Source organism: Acipenser ruthenus, chromosome 14 (genome assembly GCF_902713425.1).
Source record: "Acipenser ruthenus chromosome 14, fAciRut3.2 maternal haplotype, whole genome shotgun sequence".
Classification (NCBI taxonomy): Eukaryota; Metazoa; Chordata; class Actinopteri; order Acipenseriformes; family Acipenseridae; genus Acipenser; species Acipenser ruthenus.
This window is the reverse complement of record NC_081202.1, coordinates 9707281-9729415: the sequence shown is the minus strand read 5'-3', so window position 1 is coordinate 9729415 and position 22135 is coordinate 9707281. Positions and strand designations below refer to the sequence as shown.

The 22135-nt window shown below is 36.6% G+C and overlaps 1 protein-coding gene across 1 annotated transcript in view; it reads left to right on the top strand.

Moving 5' to 3' along the window:
* The window catches only part of LOC117419601 (periphilin-1-like), a 61645-nt gene that overhangs the window by 188 nt on the left and 39322 nt on the right, over positions 1–22135 (top strand). The window contains exons 2-5 of the mRNA XM_034032499.3: positions 2376–2437; positions 8424–8512; positions 11841–11996; positions 15214–15272. Of these exons, the coding sequence (XP_033888390.2) occupies position 2437; positions 8424–8512; positions 11841–11996; positions 15214–15272 (305 nt within the window). The 5' untranslated portion in view covers positions 2376–2436. The remainder of the gene's footprint in view (positions 1–2375; positions 2438–8423; positions 8513–11840; positions 11997–15213; positions 15273–22135) is intronic.

Genomic DNA, 22135 nt, shown 5'->3' with positions numbered 1-22135 from the left:
TACTGTAGTAGCAGGATGGTAGCTGTTTAGTTAGTTTTCAGAGTCAGAGTAGCCAGAAGCGTCAGAGCTGTGTGTCAGCCCCTAAACTGCCTAAAGTAATATTGAATGTAAAAGCAGCTGTAAGTACGGCATTTAACGATGAGGAAAACTAAGTGAGAATGTAACAAAAATTCACACAGAATCATATATTAGTGTAAAATTGATTGTTGTACGTTTTTTTTTTTTTTTTTTTTTTATGTATGTCAGTATTCTGCCATAACTGCATCGGTGTGGCTCCTAAAACATATGCCTTGACCAGTATTCCTACCTACTATGACCGGTGTCCACGGACACTTCTCATGTACTTGTCCTGCATTTTATTTTTATTTTAAATGATTGTATTTGTTGCTTGTGATCGATGATTTCCCTTTTTATTTTCTATTTTTAATTGTATTCCCATACAAGATGGCAAATTAATATATAATGATACTTTTAAGATTAATTTCCAGGCATTTCCTTTGTTGTCTCTGATTTTCCCAGTTTAGAATATGTGTTCTTGTGTGCCTGAGTCAGATTATTAGTACTTGTGTCAAGTTTGCTTACTAGTGACTGCTCTATCATGACAGGAAATCTGAATAAACTGTAACACATGTAAGTTACTGTGTGTGTGTGTTTTGCTTGTGGCCAGTGTGGTATCCACATGAACCAGCCCTCTAATGGATTAAAATGGTTCAGTTTAAAGAGTGCTGGGAAACTATTGCAAATTATTGTGGAAGAGGCCATTTGCAAATTAACCCCTTGCCTTCTCCCCTGGTACATCCGACCTGTGAGGGCTTGGTACGGTATGGGTACGTGTGGTTCTCCACTGGCTTGTCGAGCCGAGCAAGAACCAACCAGTGAAATTCTGGCCTCGCAAGACATCTGAATCCGTATGCGAGCCGAGCCAAGCCGAGCCACGTTCATCAGTCAGTACGCTCCAGAAAGAAAAACAGTAAACATGTGGGCAGCGAATGTGATGAGAGAAAAGTACAGCCTTGGGATGCTGAGGAAGTGCAGGCTCTAATTTCTGGGCAGATAGAAGTGTTCCGGAAGATCTGGAGTCATGCATCACAAATGTTAAAGTTTATGCCTGAATCTCTGACGATATGAAGCAAATGGATATTATTTGGCAAATAATATTTTTATAACCTTCTTTTTCTCCCTTTAACAGCACTAATTGAACTATAGTAAGTTGGTATAATCAGTCAAATTTAATTATAAAGACATTCCTAAATATATTTACAAAATATAGCGAGATAAGATACAGTTGTAACCAGAGCTGACATTCAACTGAGGTCAAACTTAGGTTTCAAGCTAAGCTGGCAGTATTTATATGACTGCTTGGTATTTACTATTCAGCCTCCAAATCTATATTACACGGCAAACCGAGTCTTGTATTTTACCAGAATTTTTACATGAGCATCAGCATTGATGATGCAAATTTTTTTTAAAAAAGTACACGACCTCTGTGACCTTGTAGCTAGTTATGGCCATGAGTAGGACTCCAATAAATCCATGCTAACCAGCATCCAGTTGGTCTATTAATTTTTGAACACCATTTGTTTGCGCATCTTTTGGCAAACTGAGTTAATAACAATAATTTATGACAACCGTCTTTCGTTGCGTGTGACGTCAGTAGCACGGCTTGGCTCTGCAGTGGAAAAACAACCCAGACTCTCCTTAACCGCACCGTTAGGGCTCCTCAGCGCAGTTCGGTTGTACAGTTGAAAAGTTAGAGACACTTTAGAAAAGTTTGGAGGAACACACACAAGCCCTAGTGGAGAAAGATCAAAACATCTTTCTAGACCGAGGAATCCGAGACTAAACAGAATACAACACATACAGGGCCTTACATTTATGCAAAGATACAATTAATTTGGTTAATACTTTTAGGGAAGCATGCTTTTTATTTCCTTGGGTTTTTGTATTTCTAACAGTAGTAGAACAGGCATTAAACACAATCAGATAGAGTAGCCTAATTTATCTTTTATTTGATAGGCCTATTATTCTTTGGTCCACCTGTTTTTTGTCACATGAGCTAAGAAACCAAACCTGTTGCTAGGTGCAATATATTATCTCCTCTAAACATTATATTGCCAAACTTTGCTTTCAAGCAGCATTCTATTGTGTGTGTGTGTGTTTTTTGTTTTATTATTTTACTGTACGATGCCCCATAAGTAATAAAATCGATGTTTTCATCTGTTATGCTATTCCATGATTTTCAAGGTTAATTTTAGCCAATTGAGAGATCGGTTTTAAATACAGGTATACGTTGTTTATGTAGGTTTCTCAGTTTTATAACTTTTTTCAGAATATTAATAAGCTGTATTTGTTCTCATTTTTGTTTTCTTTTACAGCAGACACATTTTTCATGGAAAAGAGTTTTATTGAAGACCGTTGTTTCTAGATATCTTTAAAAGTAAGTGGAATTTAAGTTTCGTGTACTGCTACTTATGATTTTCATTTAACTTGTTCACTTCAGTTCATTTATTGACTCAAGTGGTTAGGATGCATGCATTAATATTGTTGAGCCAGTTTTTAAGAAATATTGAAACCCACCCGGATGTTGAATTACTTGCACACGGCACTCACAGGAATGGTTTTAATCCACTGAGATTGATCACATCTGATGTTTTCAGCTGGGCTGATCCTTAATAGCATTTCTTAAGCTTACATAAACTACCCTTCAGCAAGTATTGGGACAGTATGGGAGACATGGTTGTGTAAGAGATCATATTTTCAATGTATTGAAACCCTCCAGACAAACTTTAACTAACATTATCCTTCATGTTGATCTGTAAAGTAATGGATCTGCCATAGTATGGTTATGTGCCTTTTTCCATATGATAGACAGAAACACATTGAATTATTGCAGTGATGGAAAGAAGACTCCTATTGCCATTCCACTTATATTATTGCAACATGGGATACTTTGTATTTGTTTTCACAAAAAATAAAATGTCCATTTCTAGTTAAAATACTTGTGCTTTGGAAAACTGCACTTGCTGTACCTAATCACAATTTTAAAATGCACCTCAAATGTACTGACATGCACAGTGGCAGTATTTTATCTATTGCAGACTGTCTGTTACAAATATTTACAAAATGAGTTGTGTAATGTAATGCATGGCTTTAATGAAATGCAATACAAGAATTTTGCAATGTAACATATAGTGCCTGTAGCACTAAAACTGTGTGTAATATAGGTATTTGTGTCCTTGAAAGCGCTGACAGTACCACAGTATACAGTGAAATGGGAGGAGGAGTGAAATCTGAGGAACAATTAATAAGATGCGCAGCTGTCTCCAGAAATACTGAGACATAATAAACATGTGTAAACTTTGAGACATTATGAATAAGTTAAATGTTACAGTATATTCAAATGAAAAACAGACTTGGACAGCGTTTATTATTATTTTTATATGATATTCTACATCAATTTGTGTAGAATATCTTTAAGTAAAATATATTTGGAGCTTACTTTATCAGTCATATAGAGTAGCTCTGGGGACAATTTACTAAATGCTCAAGTGTTACAACACTAGAATTACATAAACTCTTTAGATGAAACCCAGAACCATTCTGTACACGGGCATCTTTTTAGTGGTTTTCCAGTTCCCTTCCTAGTGCTTCGTCTTAATTAGCAGGCTCTTTGAAACAGATAGTGAAACAACCATCACATTTATTATGTGTTCTTACAAAACATTCTGTAAAATCTGTTACATTACCAGCTCTGGGACCCTTTGATAAGGTTGTCCTAGCCCACCTAATTCTCACTGAGAAGCTGATTTAATAATGTATGTCGATTCAGGTCATCTGGTAAAAATGAAGCAGTTTTATCTGTCAAACCAAGCTCAAAACAGAGACAGTTCTCCTTCATAGTGCTTTCTGAAGAACAGTTTTGTGGTTTAATGAAACAAAACAAAATCTCAGGTATTTTTTCATTACACACATAACTAAAATGTGCATAAATCCTAGACAGTGTGAAACTCAAAAGACATAATTTAATGCTGAGATGCACATTTTGAAATGGAGGTCTACTTAATAATATGAAAATCCTGTTGACAGATGGAAGAAATGGAAAGTTGAAAAGCAGAAACTACAAAATAAAATGTGTCAAAATGCAGCCGTTGGTTTGGGGGGAAAAAGATAGATTTGGCTATTTTGTCATCCACTTTACCATTGTATATTCTAACAGATTGCGGTGACTCCCTTATGACACAGGAGAGAGTAATTACAGTCGCAGGTGTAACCCCCTAGGACTTCAGTAGTGTAAATACAATACTGTTACAGTACTGAAAAGGAGCCTGCTTTATGTAAACATACGTCTGCAGTCCTGTCATTAAATTCCACTGCGACATGTGTAATATTGTTGAATCATTTTGTTACAGAACTGTTTCTTTGAGTTTTTCTTCCATAATAATGCTTTGTAGACATGCTGAAAAACAAAAAAGAGTTCTCTGGAGCTGTGATTAACAGTTGGTCCCCAGGATTAAATTATTTGTTGGTTTTAAACCATTACAACAAAAAAGGTTACGTGGTTGACAGATGAAGTATGCTATACAGAATACATATTAATGGCTATACAGAATACATATTAATGTAATGAAACTAAGATTATATTAAGAGATTTTAAATCGAGCTTATATGTACAGTAGGAACAAAGTGGAGGGAAGTGATATGCAATATGCAAAAGGAACATGCTGGAAATCTGGAAAATAGGTCAACTGGGTGTAGCATAGCTGGAAGGTACAGGAATATATTCCTTTTCATGATCCTGACATCACAGGTTATTTCACACCAATTGAATGCTGATGATGCCATGCTTTATGAAATCAAATTGGATATTTGGTAGCTGGCTTGGAATCCTCTTCAATGCAGGGATAGAATAGGCAAAAAACAGTGTCCGTTTGATTTGGATCACAATTTAAATGTAGAAGTTTTGAAAGTCATAAAGCAAACAAAAAAAATACCAGTAACCTTATCTAATGTATATTACCATCATTTTGTAGGTCTCAAATGAAAGAAATTCCCTGATTATTCCTTGCAGATATTTCAATGCAGCACTCCTGCTGAATGGTCAAATTAAGGAATCTAGAAATACTTGTGTCATTGGAAAAGCAGCTATTCATTACATTCTGTTACCAAGTAACCAATCGCAGCTTTTCCAATAACTCGCATGTGTTCAGTGATCGTTTTTGTTCCCCTGGGCAAGCTGCCCCAGCTGTCTTCGGGTACAGTCTGCTTGACGTCACCTGCAGCAGGGAGGAGAACGACTAGCTTGCTACACCCCTTATAGTGGTACAATCTGTTTTTATTTTATTGTTTATTTTTCACCAGTAGGTACTTTGAACCACCAAGTTATTGATTATTATAAGAAATAGCGAACAAGACTGTCGTTCTTCTCCACTGTCAAGGTGGCGGTGTTTGGGTTGCAGGTTACTTTTTTACTAAGATCAGAAGGTAAATCTTGATCCCTGGATCATCTCTTTAGTTTGTAGCAGCAGCTCAGATCTTGCAGCTGCTTTTAAAAGCTGTGGTCCTGACTGAGAGAAACAGTCAGCTGCACAGAACTGCATCTGCGTGACTAAAATGACACCAATGTCTTCTGTCGTGTGACCTTTTGAAGTAGAATGGAAGGAATGCAGTATAGTTAATCAGTATATTTAGGTCACCAAGTAGCTTAAAAAAAATCCAACAAAAAAGTCAAACGCACCTTTACCATAATATATGCAATTTTATATAGGAAAATATGAGACCTCGGAAATGGTAATATAAAATCGGTAAAGGAAAATAGGTGAGCTGTATAGCCTGCAGTGTTTTCTATAGTGAAGCCTCAACCAAACTTGTTTTTCCTGTGTGGGCTGAAGTAGGCTGGACTGGATAATATTTCAGTAAATAAGTTTCTGTTGTAACTGGAAAGCAATTACCCACAGGCTGAAAATACTGAAGGTTGAATCTGCTGTACCTTGTCCGCTGCTGCAACAAAACAGATAAGAACTGGTGCTACATCACAAAAGGCAACTGTGGTGCATCGGGTTAAAACAATATTGGTATAAGTTAAAGGAAACCTTGCAACTCGCACTTAAAAAAAAAAACAAAAAAAAAAACTTTTATTGTTTACAAAAAAATATTAAATGTTTAAAAAAAAAACAAAAAAAAAAAAACACGCGTTTTGGCTTTGCATTGCCTTCGTCCGTACAAAGCAAACGACTATAGCTAACTTGTATCCATTCCCAAATTAGCAATCCATTTGTTGATAAAGATAAACTGTTAATTACAGAGATTCAGTCAATTGTTACATGATTAAGGATTATTACACACAAACAAACACAAAATCTTCAGTTAAAACTCTTGGTTTTAAACTTTTACAAAAAGTATCTGAAAGTGGGGATATGGATTCCTTACTCTAAGAAATGTCTAGTCTCTGGACTATTTTGGTCTTGCTTACAAATTGCAATTCGTTCTTTTAAGCTAAGGTAATACATTTAGACAACAGTCTTTAACCCTTTTTCAGCAGCAATAATAGGCCTTGCACCGGAGGTGAAGGTGTTAATGTTTAATCACATGTAAGGATATCCTGGGAAATTCAAAGAGTTATGATAGATTCCTGCTGACAAAGTGTTGAGAGAAATTCCAGGCAACCGAAAGGACGTTCTAAAATGCACAATAAAACAAGCTCTCGGAATGGATGAATCTCCACACAAAGTGCCCCTTTACATGAAATGCAGGGCAGGAGAAGGTCAAACCAGGGTAACGCAAGTACCACGTAAACTACCATATTCGGTTAGAAAGGTCACTGTTGAGACATTGGGTAAAGATTTATAGAGTGTCACTTGACATGAAAATGTCTCATGTCAAGGAACTCTTTAGTCAACAGCTTATTTGAAAATCTCCTTTGTACGTAAGGACTGTGTAGGCCTCAGTTGTACCCAAAGAGAGCTCAATGCTCTCTACCTACGGAAAGCCACAGCAACACTCTTTGACTTACTGTAAATTGTCCATAAGCAAAGCTCTGTCACAGACTCCAATACTTGGTGAGAGGCGGGTACAGCCTGTGAGACAAACAGCTGTGTGTTAATCAGAGAGAGAGTGCTCACTGTGCACTGGTAATAAACCTGTACTGTTGTGAGTTACTGAGGACTGTTCGGATGAGCCTTTCTCACAAAATCAATTTCAATATTGTTAGTCATCATAATTTGAAAAGCCTTTGAAGGAACACAAGAGACTGAGTTTAACCCCATTGATGGTTCAAGAATCAACAAGAGGAGGACATTGCATTGCATGCCAACAGTCAACTTCCACAAGTTCTGTTTCAACTTCTACAATACTCAAAGGCATTGAATATCATTGAGTAAAGAGTAGAAAGTAATGGTGACCCAGTGGTCACTACTTGCTTGATAACTGAGTGTGGTAACAAGGCCTGTCATCTAAACTGAAGAAGTTGTTTTGTGTATGAAGATGTTTTTAAAATGTGGTGTTTAGGTTATTTTTTGGTCTGGATCGCTTAGGCTGCTTGAAATTGATGTTTCAAGATTCTAAACTCTTGTTGGCTTTAGAGGACATCTATTGTAGGATATTGAAAGCACAACTAAAAACCTGCTTATATTAATCTTTAAGCATATCGCTCCGTTTGGAAAGTTGTCTCTGCATGTACATAAGTCATAAGTAAGACAAAAAGTGACAAGCCATAAGTCTGATGTTATCACGTTTTCAACCACAAAAACTAGTATTAATATAGCAACCTTTCTTTGAATAAGATTGAAGAATGAAACAGAACTTTGCATAAAGACTATGTTGATCCTGTTGGGGATTGAAGAATCATCGCAAAGAGGATTTCACAGTACAATCCAACGATCCTCGTTCCGCAGCCGAACGGCGAACGAGTCTGTGTTGCCTGGGACTATTGTGTATAATCTGTGTTACATTCTTCACATGAAACGTTATGAAAGTTCTAACTTGTGGAACAAACTTTAACAAACTTGATAAGTAACTTGTGTTAGAATCACCTCATTTACATGAAGAACTTTCAAGTAAGCTTGCTATTGGTATGTTTAGATCAGTAAGATTGAAACTTTGTGACTAATTATCTTTTGATATAAAATACATGTTTAAGATTTACTTCTGACTTTAAGATTGATTTTTTTGCCAATACTCTTATTCAATAAATTGCTGCTGTCAATTGAACCCTCCTTGTGTCTAATGTTAGTGTTTTATAAGTAAATCCTCAATCTCTTCAAGCTTAAATAATGTTTGAAGCTGGAAACTACTTCATTTTTTCTATAGGACTGTTAATAACCTCTGCTCAAACCTTTAAACAGTGACGTGTTTCTAAACTGACACTTGGTTTGTATTGCTTCACTAAACATGATTGATTTCATATTATGTTTAACTTGTATTCGTAGTGGCTTACAGAAGAGACCAGCGTGAAACGTGGAACGATCCCCAGTATTTCAATGAGAGAAACCAACAGCGCTTCCCACAAGCAAGAGAGGTGAGCGTCAAATACATGAATACTTGCCAACATTTTGACAAATGCTTTTTTAACACTGGTAATTGGGATTGTGTTCCAGAATCTGATGGATTTCAAGCAGACAGGAGTTCCAATTGCTGTTGTTATACAGCTAAAGTTATTTTTAAAGTTAAATGATCACAAGGAATTATGTGTACATTGGATTCTAATATTCCTTGTGTGTAGGAGGTGAAGAAATCAATTGTGTTACATGACCTAGAGGGGGGGAGAGGAAATATGGTTTGTTTCCAAAACTATTTTTGTTATTTCTGCAGTCTGAAGTACACTATTCACAAATATATGCAAAGATGCAGGCAGGAAACTACAAGTACACCTGCAAATATATGATTGTCAGGTAAATCTTTGCAAACTTCTCAAAGTCAAGCAGAGATTGGGCTAGGAAGTTAACTTTTAGTGCCGGCTGAGAGATTTCAGTGAAAATTGAGGCAGCGCTGAGATTCTCGAAATGCGAGGCAGCACACCTATTTTTTTTATTTTTTGGAATGGACTGTTCTGGAGTACATGCAGAGAACTGCATCATGAATGGGGCTAAGTGAACATAACATAAGCAATAGCCTCTGGTATCCTTTCTGTGTTTATAAGATTTTTTGTTTTAATTAGATACACCTTTTACTGTCTCCTTTCCTTTATATAAAAAAGGTGTTCTAGAATTTGAAAGGGAAATATATGATCAAACATGATTAAAGATTTCATACTGCACAAAGTTTTACCATATTCAATGTCTGACCATGAAGTTTGTCAGCAGTTCTGCATCACAAATTAAAATATTCATGTATGACAGCCTTTTCTCTGCTCTGTGGCTCCTGGGATGTCAAATTTGTACAGCTTTAAAAGCAAACTAAAGACTTTCCCTTTTTAATCATGTCAATTGGCTAAAATGATGTGCTTCTTACTATGATGGTGTGTGTTTTTAGGCTGCTGTGTTTGACATGAAAGGCTACTGAATACAACTGTATTGTAATGCATTGTTAGTTTCTTAAACTTGCTGCATCTGTGATCGTTTGGGAACTGACCGTCATTAATGCTGTTCCCAGGAGCCCTTGTTTATCCAAACACGTTCTGCTGCAGATCCAGTAAAATATGCAGAACTGCCAATTAAGCTTGCCTTTCCAGCAGCAGAGCTATCAGTTTCACAGCAGAGGAGGGAGATAATGATGCTCTCTTCATTAGGGCCCTTATTGTGGTGGCTTATGTTATTCAGTCATTCATGTTATTCCTAAGGTTAATGGATCTGAATCTGTAAGATGAGCAAAATCGAAGGTCAACGATATGCGTTCCAGCTGGTGATCATGTAAAGCAAGACCCTGAGGGAGTTATCTATGCTGCAGTTGTGAGCGAATGCAATGAAAGACTTAATACAAAGCAGTAACAAGCCATTGTTTAGTTGGCAAAAAACATATCCGAGAAGAGGTTTTTAGCAAACTGCATTCCTACCGAAACTTTTTACACTAGACGGAAATGGTCTCTCTATCTCTCCTAAATAAAGTATATAAATGATGGACATTGACTAAATGTTTGTTTTCTTTTTAATCACTCGATCATTCATCCTTGACCATAATACTCTCTTGAGTGACTATGACTGAAGCATATGCACTTAATCACCTAATTAGTGAGACAGTTGATTGGACACTGGATATGGAGTGATTTCAGCTGTTGAATTGCAAGCAATAAAGAAAATCACAGAAAAAAACAATATGCCACACCTGTCAAGAAAGCAGCACCTTCATGCAATCGGCATGTTGGAGGCTGAACTAGGGCAGTGTACTGTGGCTCGCCATCTTGGCCAGCAATTTCAAACCTGGCGAGACGGTATAACTAGACACACTCTGTCAATGACAGGCCACGAACTGGGAGACCAAGTGTCACAACACCTGCCCAAGACTGACAGATCATTTTGCAGCATCTTCGTGATGTCAATTGTTAATCTGCACAATAAAAAGTCACTGCACCTGCTCTAAAACAGAATTTGTCATTTTTTGATCACATCTAGTGAATTCTATCCAAATATAAGTGATAAGTTTCTTCTGATGCTCAAATATAAGTGATAAGTTTATTTTGATGCTCAGTGTATATATATATATATTCCCTTCCCAGAACCAACCAGGGGTCATAATTATTATTATTATTTATTTCTTAGCAGATGCCCTTATCCAGGGTGACTTACAATTGTTACAAGATATCACATTATTTTTACATACAATTACATTATTTTTTACATACAATTACCCATTTATACAGTTGGGTTTTTACTGGCGCAGTCTAGGTAAAGTACCTTGCTCAAGGGTACAGCAGCAGTGTCCCCCACCTGGGATTGAACCCACGACCCTCCCTCCGGTCAAGAGTCCAGAGCCCTAACCACTAGTTTTGCATATACTGTATTGTTCAGTTTGATGAAACTTTCTTTACTACAAATTGAGTGGGTCATAATCTGGGGAGTAGGAAGGCTATCTGTCTGCCCCCACTGTCTTTGTCACACTTTCATTTTGTAATTTAATTTATAGAACACATTTTGATGAAGAGGAGGTAGATGGGTAGTGAGGAGAAAATGTGATTAATTCTGGAAAAACCCTGCGGTCTGTAACGGATCTAAAGTAAATGACAGTCTCCACTGACGCCGCTTTTGCTTTTCCACGTGTTTTGAAACAGTTATTTATTTATTTATTTATTTATTTATTTATTTATTTATTTATTATAATCAGTAAGCTTATAACTTCGTTTTGAAACCCAAGAAAATAAAGCATTCTAACTGCAGACAAACGAGTCCACTGCCAGTGCCTGATTGTTAATGTAGCTGTCTATTTAAACAGTGCCAGTCTTGGGTATGCCCCAATGTATTAATTATTTTCATATAAGACACTGAATCTGATGTATATGTTTTATATTAGGGCTGTCTTTTTGAAAAGTAGCTTTCTGCTGAACGAGTAAACTAAATTTAATTCAAGTGTAACTGATACCCCAGTTAAGTTTATTTTCAATGTGATGGCGTGCTTTGGTCAGTGCTTATCACAAGTTCTTGAGGGCATTTATATCTAGGCCATGGTGACCTACTTATGTATAAGTTTAACTTTTTCTGCACAGTGGGTTGGTGATGAGAATTTCCTCAGTGAGTCAATCAATGGAAATGTTAGTAAAGCAACACAGATGTTTATTTTTTAAAACTGGAATACCTTTCTGCCAAAGAGGGGAAGATTGATAACCAAACAGGACATTGAGTCTTTGTTTTTTTTTTAAAAAAAAGGAAGGGAGCCTATTTTTCAATAACTTGTATTATTTTTACTTGTTTTTGAAGGGGTCCTATCAACGGATAGTAAACGTCGTCCCACGGAATCCTATGTTTGATAGACCAGAAGAAAATTACAGAGAATTCATGTATGAGGGGAATTCCAGAAACTTTCCTGGTGATAACTATGGAAGTGATCAGAGGAATTGCCCCCCACAGAGATGGGTATGTGTTTCATTTATTAATAGTACCAAATACCTAGGACTACAATTATTAAACAATATCAACGACGAAAAGGTTAGCTGAAACTTCAAGCTAAATGATAGTGTATGTCAGAGACCCTGCTTCTGAAATTGATAGAAATGTTCGTACGAAGGGTACTTGTATTTTGTATTGTAATGGCTTGTATACAAGCACAACATGTATTAAATAAATACAAACATTTACATCTGGGTTTGATTGTAACATGTGGACCTTGATGTTTTAAAGATCAGTTACAGTGCTGTGAAAAAGTATTTGCCCCCTGTCTGATTTTCTGCATTTTTCCATATTTTTGATATCGAATGTTATCAGATCTTCAACCAAAACCTAATATTTGATAGAAGGGACCCTGAGTGGACAAATAACACACAAATTTGATACATATTTCATTTATTTATTAAAGAAAGTTAAGCAACATCCAATGCCCCCGTGTGAAAAAGTAATCGCCCCCTTAGACTCAATAACTGGTTACGCCTCCTTTAGCAGCAATAACTGCAACCATTTGCTTCCTGTAGTTACTGATTAGTCTCTCACAGCGCCGTGGAGGAATTTTGGTCCATTCCTCCATGCAGAACTGCTTCAACTCAGTGACATTTGTCGGTTTTTGAGCATGAACTGCTCGTTTCAGGTCCTGCCACAACATCTCAGTGGGGTTTAGGTCTGGACTAGGCCATTCCAAAACTTTAAATTTCTTTAATGTAGACTGGCTTGTGTGTTTCGGATCATTGTCTTGCTGCATGACCCAGCTGCGCTTCAGCTTCAGCTCACAGACGGATGGCCTGACATTATCCTGTAGAATTCTCTGATACAGAGCAGAATTCATGGTTCCTTCAATGATGGCAAGGCGTCCAGGTCCTAATGCAGCAAAGCATCCCCAAACCATGACACAACCACCACCATGCTTGACCGTTGGTATGAGGTTCTTACTGTGTAATGCAGTGTTTGGTTTTCGCCAGACATAACGGGGCCCATGTCGGCCAAAAAGTTCCACTTTTGATTCATCTGTCCATAGAACATTGTTCCAGAACTCTTGAGCATCAACCAGGTGCTTTTTGGCAAACTTGAGACAAGCATTCATGTTCTTCTTAGTGAGCAATGGTTTCCTCCTTTCTACTCTGCCATGAATCCCATTTTTGTCCAGTGTCTTTCTGATGGTGGAGTCATGAACGCTAACCTTAGCCGAGGCGAGAGAGGCCTGCAGATCCCTGGATGATGTTCTAGGGTTCTTTGTGACTTCCTGGACGATTTTACGCCTTGCTCTTGGAGAGATTTTGGCAGGACGGCCACTCCTGGGAAGATTCACTACTGTCCCAAACTTTCTCCATTTGGACAATATGGCTCTGACTGTGGAGCCCCAGAGCCTTAGAAATGGCTTTGTAACCCTTTCCAGACTGATGGGCATCAACAACTTTTTTCCGGAGGTCTTCAGGAATTTATTTTGTTCGTGGCATGATGTGCCTCTAGAACCTGTGTGCTGACAACTTCACTCTGATGGTAAGGGCCAAAGTTAGTCAGTTATATTTGGCAGGGCTGGCCCTGGTTGTTAACCAAAGCACTCAAACAGCTGACCCTAATTATCCCTTTAATTGGGTTGAGTTAACTAGGGGGGGGGGGGGGCAATAACTTTTTCACACCTGAAGATTGCATGTTTGATTACCTTGCACACCAAACAAATGAAAGAAGCACCAAACTTTGGTGTCATTTTTTTCTCTCAGTCTCCCTCTATATACTGCTACAACCCACAAAAAAATCTGACCAAATACAAAGTGAAAAATGTGCAAAAATGCAGAAAATCATATATAAAGCTTTAATACATTCTTTCTTAGCTTTATGTGGCTTCACCTTTCTCAGAAAATATACCTTTCCTTTTTTGAATGCCCAGATATTTATTTTAACTGTGGGGCACCAGCTTTTTTTTTTTTTTTTTAGTAACAAATGTGTTAAGAAAAATTCAAAAACAAACAAACAAACATACAAAAAAACATTTCTATGTTCTTTGACAGTCTGTCCAGTGAAAATAACTAGAATTTGCATTAAATAAGGTATTTTAGACCAGGTAGACAACACTAGCATGGAACCATCTTATAAAGATCTGTCTTACCCAAATCTTAATTATGAACCAGATACAACCAAAAAAACACATGGGTCAAATGCCATTAAGAACAAGTATGAAATATCAGTGATCTGTGGATTCTGGTTACTGTATTTTCCAGCTCATTGAGCTATGCAATGCTTGATTATCAGCACAGGAAACTGCAAGGAGGAAGTCAAGGCTTCCTCAGATACATTACCATTTGTATTTCCTGTATTAATTGCCAGTTAGTTGAGCAGAAGAAATGCTGCTGCTTAATCAAGATAATTTGAACCATTTTACAGTATGATTACCAAAGAGGTCTTGCCTAATATTTGGATATCATGATATTGCAGCATTGCAGGAAAGTACCACAGTGTTGAAATTATATTTCACTGTAGAATCGCAGACTAGGTTTAAAAAAAAATATCAGTTTTCTTGAAAATAATGTAGATTTAGCTGTTTTATATCTAAATAACAGTTATTAACTTTTCACAATTATACCTTCAGAGTCCACTAGGTGTCAGACATGCTTCAAATATGCCTCTTCTGTGCTGGAATGTTAATGTTGCAGTTTAAGCATGGGTTTAAAGAAGTGCTAAACATGATTTTAAATTCTGTTCTTTTAATTCTTGTTAGCATTGGCAGCATTATTACTGACCCCCCCCCCCCCCCACACACACTTTTTTTCTTGTGTTGGTCTTTTAGTTCTTTGCTTTTTAAAAAAAATATATACAAATTATCAAGTACAAGTTTGTCAGTCCAACCAAATAAAAAAAAAAACAAATCTTTTCCTTGTATCCTGTACAGTTTTATAAAATGAAATTGAGCTTCATTTTGTTGTTTGTTTTTAGCTAGTTAAGTTACACATTACTCTTGTAATCTGGCTATAGCACAGAAAACTATATTAATAATCCTAATTCTGACATCTTTTAATGTAACCGTGATATTGTGCATTAATCACCCAATACCTCTAGAAGTAATCGTTTCAGATGTTGAAATATATGTTTGATAGTTGAATGATAATGTTTTGATTATAATGTTTAAATGGAAGGGGGTAAGAATATACAGCCTTATTGTGATGCATATTTTAATACTTGATACTTTTAGGAAGAACAGGATCGATGGCAGAAAGAGCAGTGTCGTGGAGGAAGACAAGCAGAGTTCAGGTAACCTGTAGTTTTATTCTGATGCATTTACTGTGCAATATGAAGTTTTAAAACTTGGGTTTGGGACGAGGGACAGCATCCCCAATACACAACATGACACAACCCATCTGTCCCTTGGTTTAACTTGGGAGGCAATAGAGGGCTAATTGGGCTTGAAGCAAAGTATTCTTGTTACATGAACAATCCATTCATTATTCATTTATCTTTCACTAAAGTAGCAGAGGTGGTCCAGAAACGACCACAGAATCTAAATTCATCTTGGAGCTCCCATTACAAACCTACTGTATTAAAGTATAAAATGCAGACATTGTGTTCACACTAATATACTGATCTGCAAACCAGTGCATTGGGACATGTCTGGCACTCTTAACAAGCATTTTGCCAACAGTGCATTCAATTTAAAAGAAAAGAAATACTGCTGCTTTCTTGTTAGTGACAGTCGCAAATTGAATAGTTCAGCAGTATTGTAGGCCAGAAAGTACTTAAAACCTCTTTCAAACCACTTGGTTTATGAGAGTTTTTATTATTTAAGTGTTTTCTTTTGACACTTACTGGATAGTGTTTTAAAATGTTCTTTCTTAACACTTCCTGCAATTTAAAAACCAAAAACAAGGCTTTCCAGTTCACGAAGCTGAGCTACAGATGGTTTTCTTTATAGAAAGGTATTACAAGCGTGCATAGGTCTACTGTGTTCTGGCTGTAGTACTTGGCAGATTTTAAGGAATACTGGATAAAACTCTTTTCAAGATTATGAAGGCAGTTTCCCAATAAAAACAACGTAGCAGCTGGCAAACTGATAGTTTTGAAATGGGTTCTGCTCTGGTCTCTACTTTTATTTCTTTAACAAACTAAGTTTCGAGAAGTGCTGTATGGTGTATTTATTTAATTACAAAAAAAGAGGTAGGAAAATAAACTGTTTTTTAAAATGGAATACTCTGTTCAGTGATATCAACTTAAAATATATATATATATATATATATATATATATATATATATATATATATATATATATATATATATATATAATTTGGAGTTTCAGAAAAGACTAAAGGACTTTTATAATTTAAGTAAAATAGAGATGTATTTTTACTATAATTCCAAAAGCTACAGAGAATGCTGCCTCATATTAAAACAAACACATTCTTATTTGTTCCATATGTATTGAATCCTTGCAGGCCCACTTGTGCAAGTTTGCATATTTTTAAGGCCAATGTCTTCTTTTACTATTTCACATCTCATAGTTGTTTAAAGATGGCACAGTATGGAAATTACCATAAAATGCTAGGTGTATGAATAGTAATACATGCCTGCCAACACACCATGGAGATTAACATAACTGCAAATAAAGTTGGTGTAAACTCCAACAGGCGCTTGCTTACCTTGATTTGCATACATCGAAGACCTAATGTTTTTTGTACAGTAGCAAAACAATAGTCAATATTACTGACTTGAACGATAGTACACATGTGATGTATTTGTTTGCTACCACAGCTGAATATGTGGGCAAGGCATAAAGGCTGTTTGGAGATTGCATACCAGTTGATCTCAGAAGCATTCAAGTGTTAACATCTGCAAGGAACGTCATGATTGCTGCACTGGTCAAGGTGACTCTTTTCTGAGACTGAAGAAAGAACATAGATTTATTTCTCTCAACCATAATTGAAGTACAGAGCATGTAATATCGACATCATAGATCTCTGACAAAAAAAAAAGTGGTCTGAAACAAAGCCATAAATCTATGGGTAAAGTAATGGACACATTGTTTGGGGATAGTGAAAGTGTCAGCTACTTTTTCAGCACACCTGGCAGGTGATGGATGACCTTGAATGTTCAGGATAGCAATAAAACATGCAAGATTTACACCTACTTTCTGGTGTACAGGCTAGGGAATATTTGGCCACTTTTTAACAAGTAAACATCTGTTTAGATAGGACTAATATTGATTGCTTGTGCATATCACATACTGACTCAATGATACCCAGCCCTGCTGTGAACGTACTGTTATATTTGTGTGTACAAATCTCTGCCATGGCACTACAGCCTCCGTAGTTCACCAAGCTCCACAATTAGTTTTGTTCCCAGAGTAATGTTAATGTTGTTGTTCTTATTTTCCTTGTTTTGTTATCTCTTCATTCCCATAACGTCAGAAATGTCGGCATATTTTATTCACAATTTACTGCAAAGCATGCCTTCCATAAGCATACACGTTTCCATGTTATACTGTCTGTTTGCAAGAGTAATCCAATTAGATATTTATAATTGTATAACTAAGTTTCTTATTAGTACTGCTCATACATTGGTGTATATAGTTAGGAATGAATGGATATCTGTATTTACCTGTAAATAAAACCGAACAGGAAACGGTCCAGCTAATTAATTAGTCTGGGCTCGGTAGGGACGTGCATGTTGACAGATTAGTTCTGTTTTTGACATTATTTGCCCGCAAGGAGGCTTATCTGAATGCGAGTGTTGCAGCTAGCTATCAATCATGCTGTGAATGTGCCACCAGAAGCAGGTGGTTTTATAGAATGGAAATGCTGAACAGTTGTCAAGGTTAATACTTAACAGTGGTGAGTCATCAGTGTCATACATTTGTGGTAGCATCAGTTATACAGACAAGAAAAGGACTGCAAAAAGAATTGTGGGGCTGTATCTTGGGATTTCTGTTTTTTATGTCTGTATATGTGATATTATGAATCCAGCTGTGTTTCCAAGGTAACTTCTGTTCCTTAAAAGTCAGTTCTGTGTTTTAATTCTACAAGTGAATTTAAAGGTTAAAATGTAGGTTTGCTTGGGTTTTACATATATTAATGTGGAACCTTTCTGGTATACATTTGAATGGGTGAGGTACAAATGGTAATAGTAATCGTAAAGATTACAATATTGGGGTGATGTGTTATTGTTAACATACTAATTAACAATAAAATATTGAAAATCTCACAAACACAAACTGACCTTTCCAGGGATATAGCAAACACCCAATTTAAATTAAACTGCCCATACAATGACATTTTCTTGATTGTGCCAGCAGGGGGCAGCACTGCTATTCGTTTAAGTTAAACTACACAAATAGCAAAGTGGAAAAAGTTGTCTTCTGTCAAAGGCCTTGGGTAAATGCAGGAATTTGATGTAATTAAATAATGTATTGTATGGTTGTATAATGAGGTCTTTGCACATTGGATAAGGATATGATTTAATCTTAATTCTAAAATAATTTGTTTTATTCAGTGCTTTATTTTAAACAGACCAGTGAGGGTAATAAAGATTTATACCTAACACACTTAAATATATATTTTAAAAGGATAACGAGGCCCAACTGTGGTGGTGTGTTGTGTTCTCTTCGATTTCAAATAAATGTTCTCTGCACATAATATTTAGTCTTTACATAATCACATCACACCTAATGCACACAACAGAAAGAATAAGGTAATCTAAAGTTTCTATGGCCACCTCCCTGCACAACTGGATACCCTAAAAAAAATGTGACAGCTGTGTAAATCGAGTATTATTAGAATATGTATGTATTATTTAAGCAGGAGAGCACTGAGACCAGTGTGTCTATTGCAAGGGTGCAGAGTGGGAGATGAAATAAAAAAGAAAACATTCTGTTTTTGTTACTGTGGTATTTGCGTAGATATCCAATCACCTATATGTGTTATTTCTGCAGCCAAAATCTTTTGGTTACGTTTATAACTATTTTGGTTCACTAGACTTTTTGAAAGTAAATACAGGTCTCGGGAGAGCCTTGAATGCTTGCTCATTTTTCTGATGTATTAGTGATGAGCGGGAGAAAACAAGCTGATAACCAGCATCAAGAGGATTTAGAAAAGCCCATCTGGGCCCAGTTTTTAGCTATTAGTGTGGTCAGGAGGTGGAAAGCCTGACCCCAGTGGGTTGGCGTTCTGCAGGAAGTACTGGCAGGAAGTCTTAAAAGAGGAACTCCCAGGAGCGGAGCCTGATTATATTGGGAGGACTTCACTGTGACCCTGTGGGAAGATGGCTAGACACAAGACAAGCAGCAAAAGTCCCTTTATGAGGCCTAGTCTTGGAGCCCAGCTGAGTTTGGCAGATAACTTTAAACTGTTTCAACACCCAGTCAAAAGGAACCAGTGAAGTGCAGTAATGGTGTGCGCAGTAAGGGGTGACGATGACAGAAGTGGTGGGAAGTCTGGGCAATCTGTTGCTTTGTCTTGCTGTTGACCTCATAAGATGGATTCAGATAGCAAGCACAATAAAGCCTTTCTGTGGAGTGAGTGGTGCACCTTGTTTTCAGTCTTTCCCTATGAACCCCTCAGTCTTCTGTGCCGACCTTTTGTAGCTTGAATAGTAAAACGCTCTTTGGTGAGAAAGTTAGAAACGCATTTGATGTGACACTTCAACAGCATATGCATTATATGTGATGCTGGTGTAGCAAATTATACTGGGGGTGAGGGGAATAATGTATTAATATTACAAAAAAATGAAGTAATTGCTTTCATTTACAGTATGCTGTTTTGTCTTTTTATTTTGGCCAGTGATGTGAACATGCCTCTACAGATCCACCAATATACTGTAGAGCTTCTCTGGTTATGTTTATGACTCATTTATCCTCCCTGGATCCTAACAAGATGAGCAGCCTTAAGAGCTCTCTGAGCAGCAGCTGTGCTAGATAAACATCAACTGTTCGCAAGCTGTAGTATAGTTTAAGAAAAAAGGGTAGCACTGAGGATATGTGCACAGATTGAGTACTATGAGAATACATTAAACAGTGATGTTTTTAAGGACCAGAACCTGTATTTTAAATGTAAGTGTACTTTACACAATTAAAGTATATTGCAGTAAAAAAAAACAACAAAATAAAACCTATTTTTTATTGTGCAAGAGGTATTGCTTTTTTAAAATCAGTTCTCTCACAAAACCCTGATGATGCTGGTTAAGAATCAAGATTATGTGGTGGTCTAGTAGGTGGGCCTTGAAGATTGCAGGAAGCTGGAATAGGCTAGCAGATAAACTCATGCTATTTAATAGCTTTCAGACTTAGGGCACAGATCCTGAGCACAGCTATAAAAATAACAATGCTGAAATTCACAGCACCACCAAGCACCCTAAATCTGCTTTTGAGAAGCTAATGGATTACCCAGGCCTTTAATGATAAAAAGAAAAACCTTTCTTGTGATTGTTAAGAAACTGGAACAGTAATTTCCTGTAAGGATATATTCTTTACTATCAAGCAAGAAATCGGTATCGCGTCAAAGTTTGCTGTTGAACCCTCTGCAGCGTAACTGAAGAAGCTTATGGTCAAATGTATATTTCACATGGTAGCCTGCGAGTCAACCCATATCTGTGTCTGATACCTTTCCTTTCAATTTTATGTTTATTTTATTAACATGGGTTTTAATCAAAATTGCTAATATTGATATAGTGCATAAGGTTACAGTTTCAGATTGAAAATATTGTGTAACACATTGATTTAAACTTATAAAGCCATTTCATAGATCCTATCTCTCCTGTCGACTGTTAAACAACTCAAGATCGTGATAAAGAAAAGGGAGAATTGTTAAGTGGGAATCCATACGTTATTTACAGTGGCTTCAAATTTGATCTAATGTTACCTGCTTGACAATGTGGGCAATAATCCTCACGCTATCGGTGCACTAGAGCAGATATTTTGAAAAAAAGGTTTGAAACAGACTTTAAAAGTTATAAGTGTAAAAAGTTGTCAGGGTGTTTACAATGAAAAGAATAAATACAGGTAAAGGATTTAAACAGTTGTAGCAACACACGGGGGGGATGTGTAACGCTGTTTTTTGAAACCCTGCTACTTACTCTTTAACCCAGACTTTAAAAATTTTAAAAATATAGCAGTTGAGAAATTTTATAAGAAGAACCTCTTGGATTGATTGCAAACACCAGAAAACTATAAGGGAACAACAACCAAAAAAATAAAGAAATGTAATTTAAAGCTACTGGCTCTTTTTAAAGAATGCTTTAGTTTTTCTATGGCCTATTTGCCTGCATACAGCTTTTCTAGACTTAACTTAAACACACTTTTTTAAACTGGTAGGGGCACAAGCTTGAGCACCCATGTAGTTTGGATTATTATTATTATTATTATTTATTTCTTAGCAGACACCCTTATCCAGGGCGACTTACAATTGTTACAAGATATCACAAATTATTTTTACATACAATTACATTATTTTTTACACATTATTTTTACATACAATTATCCATTTATACAGTTGGGTTTTTACTGGAGCAATCTAGGTAAAGTACCTTCCTCAAGGGTACAGCAGCATTGTCCCCCACCTGGGATTGAACCCACGACCCTCGTCAAGAGTCCAGAGCCCTAACCACTAGTTTTGCATATACTGTATTATTTAGTTTGATGAAACTTTCTTTACTACAAATTGAGTGGGTCATAATCTGGGGTGTAGGAAGGCTATCTGTCTGCCCCCACTGTCTTTGTCATCCCATAGGATTAGAATTGCGTTTGTTTTTTTATTGTAGTTGGTGGATATGTGTGCTACATAGTAGCAACACACATTTGTCAAAAACCTCAGCAGCAGGTGATTATGATTGCCATCAGCATTTCCATTGTGGCTCACAAAGCAAAAAGCAACAAAGTATACTGATACCATTTTACAGGAAACCTATTCTATTGTAGCCTTTGAGTTTTTGATGATTTTTGTAGTTAAAGGTAGAGCTCTGTGGAATTGAAACTCAGCAATCTACTGTACTTGGGCCATACCTAAGAATGCCAAAGTGGATGAAGCAATTTTTTTCACTTCTTTCTTTCAAGGCAAGTATGCAAAGACCTTCAAGAGCAGCGATTCTCAAACAGGCTCAATTTGATTTAAAATGAATATTTAGCATGTTTTACA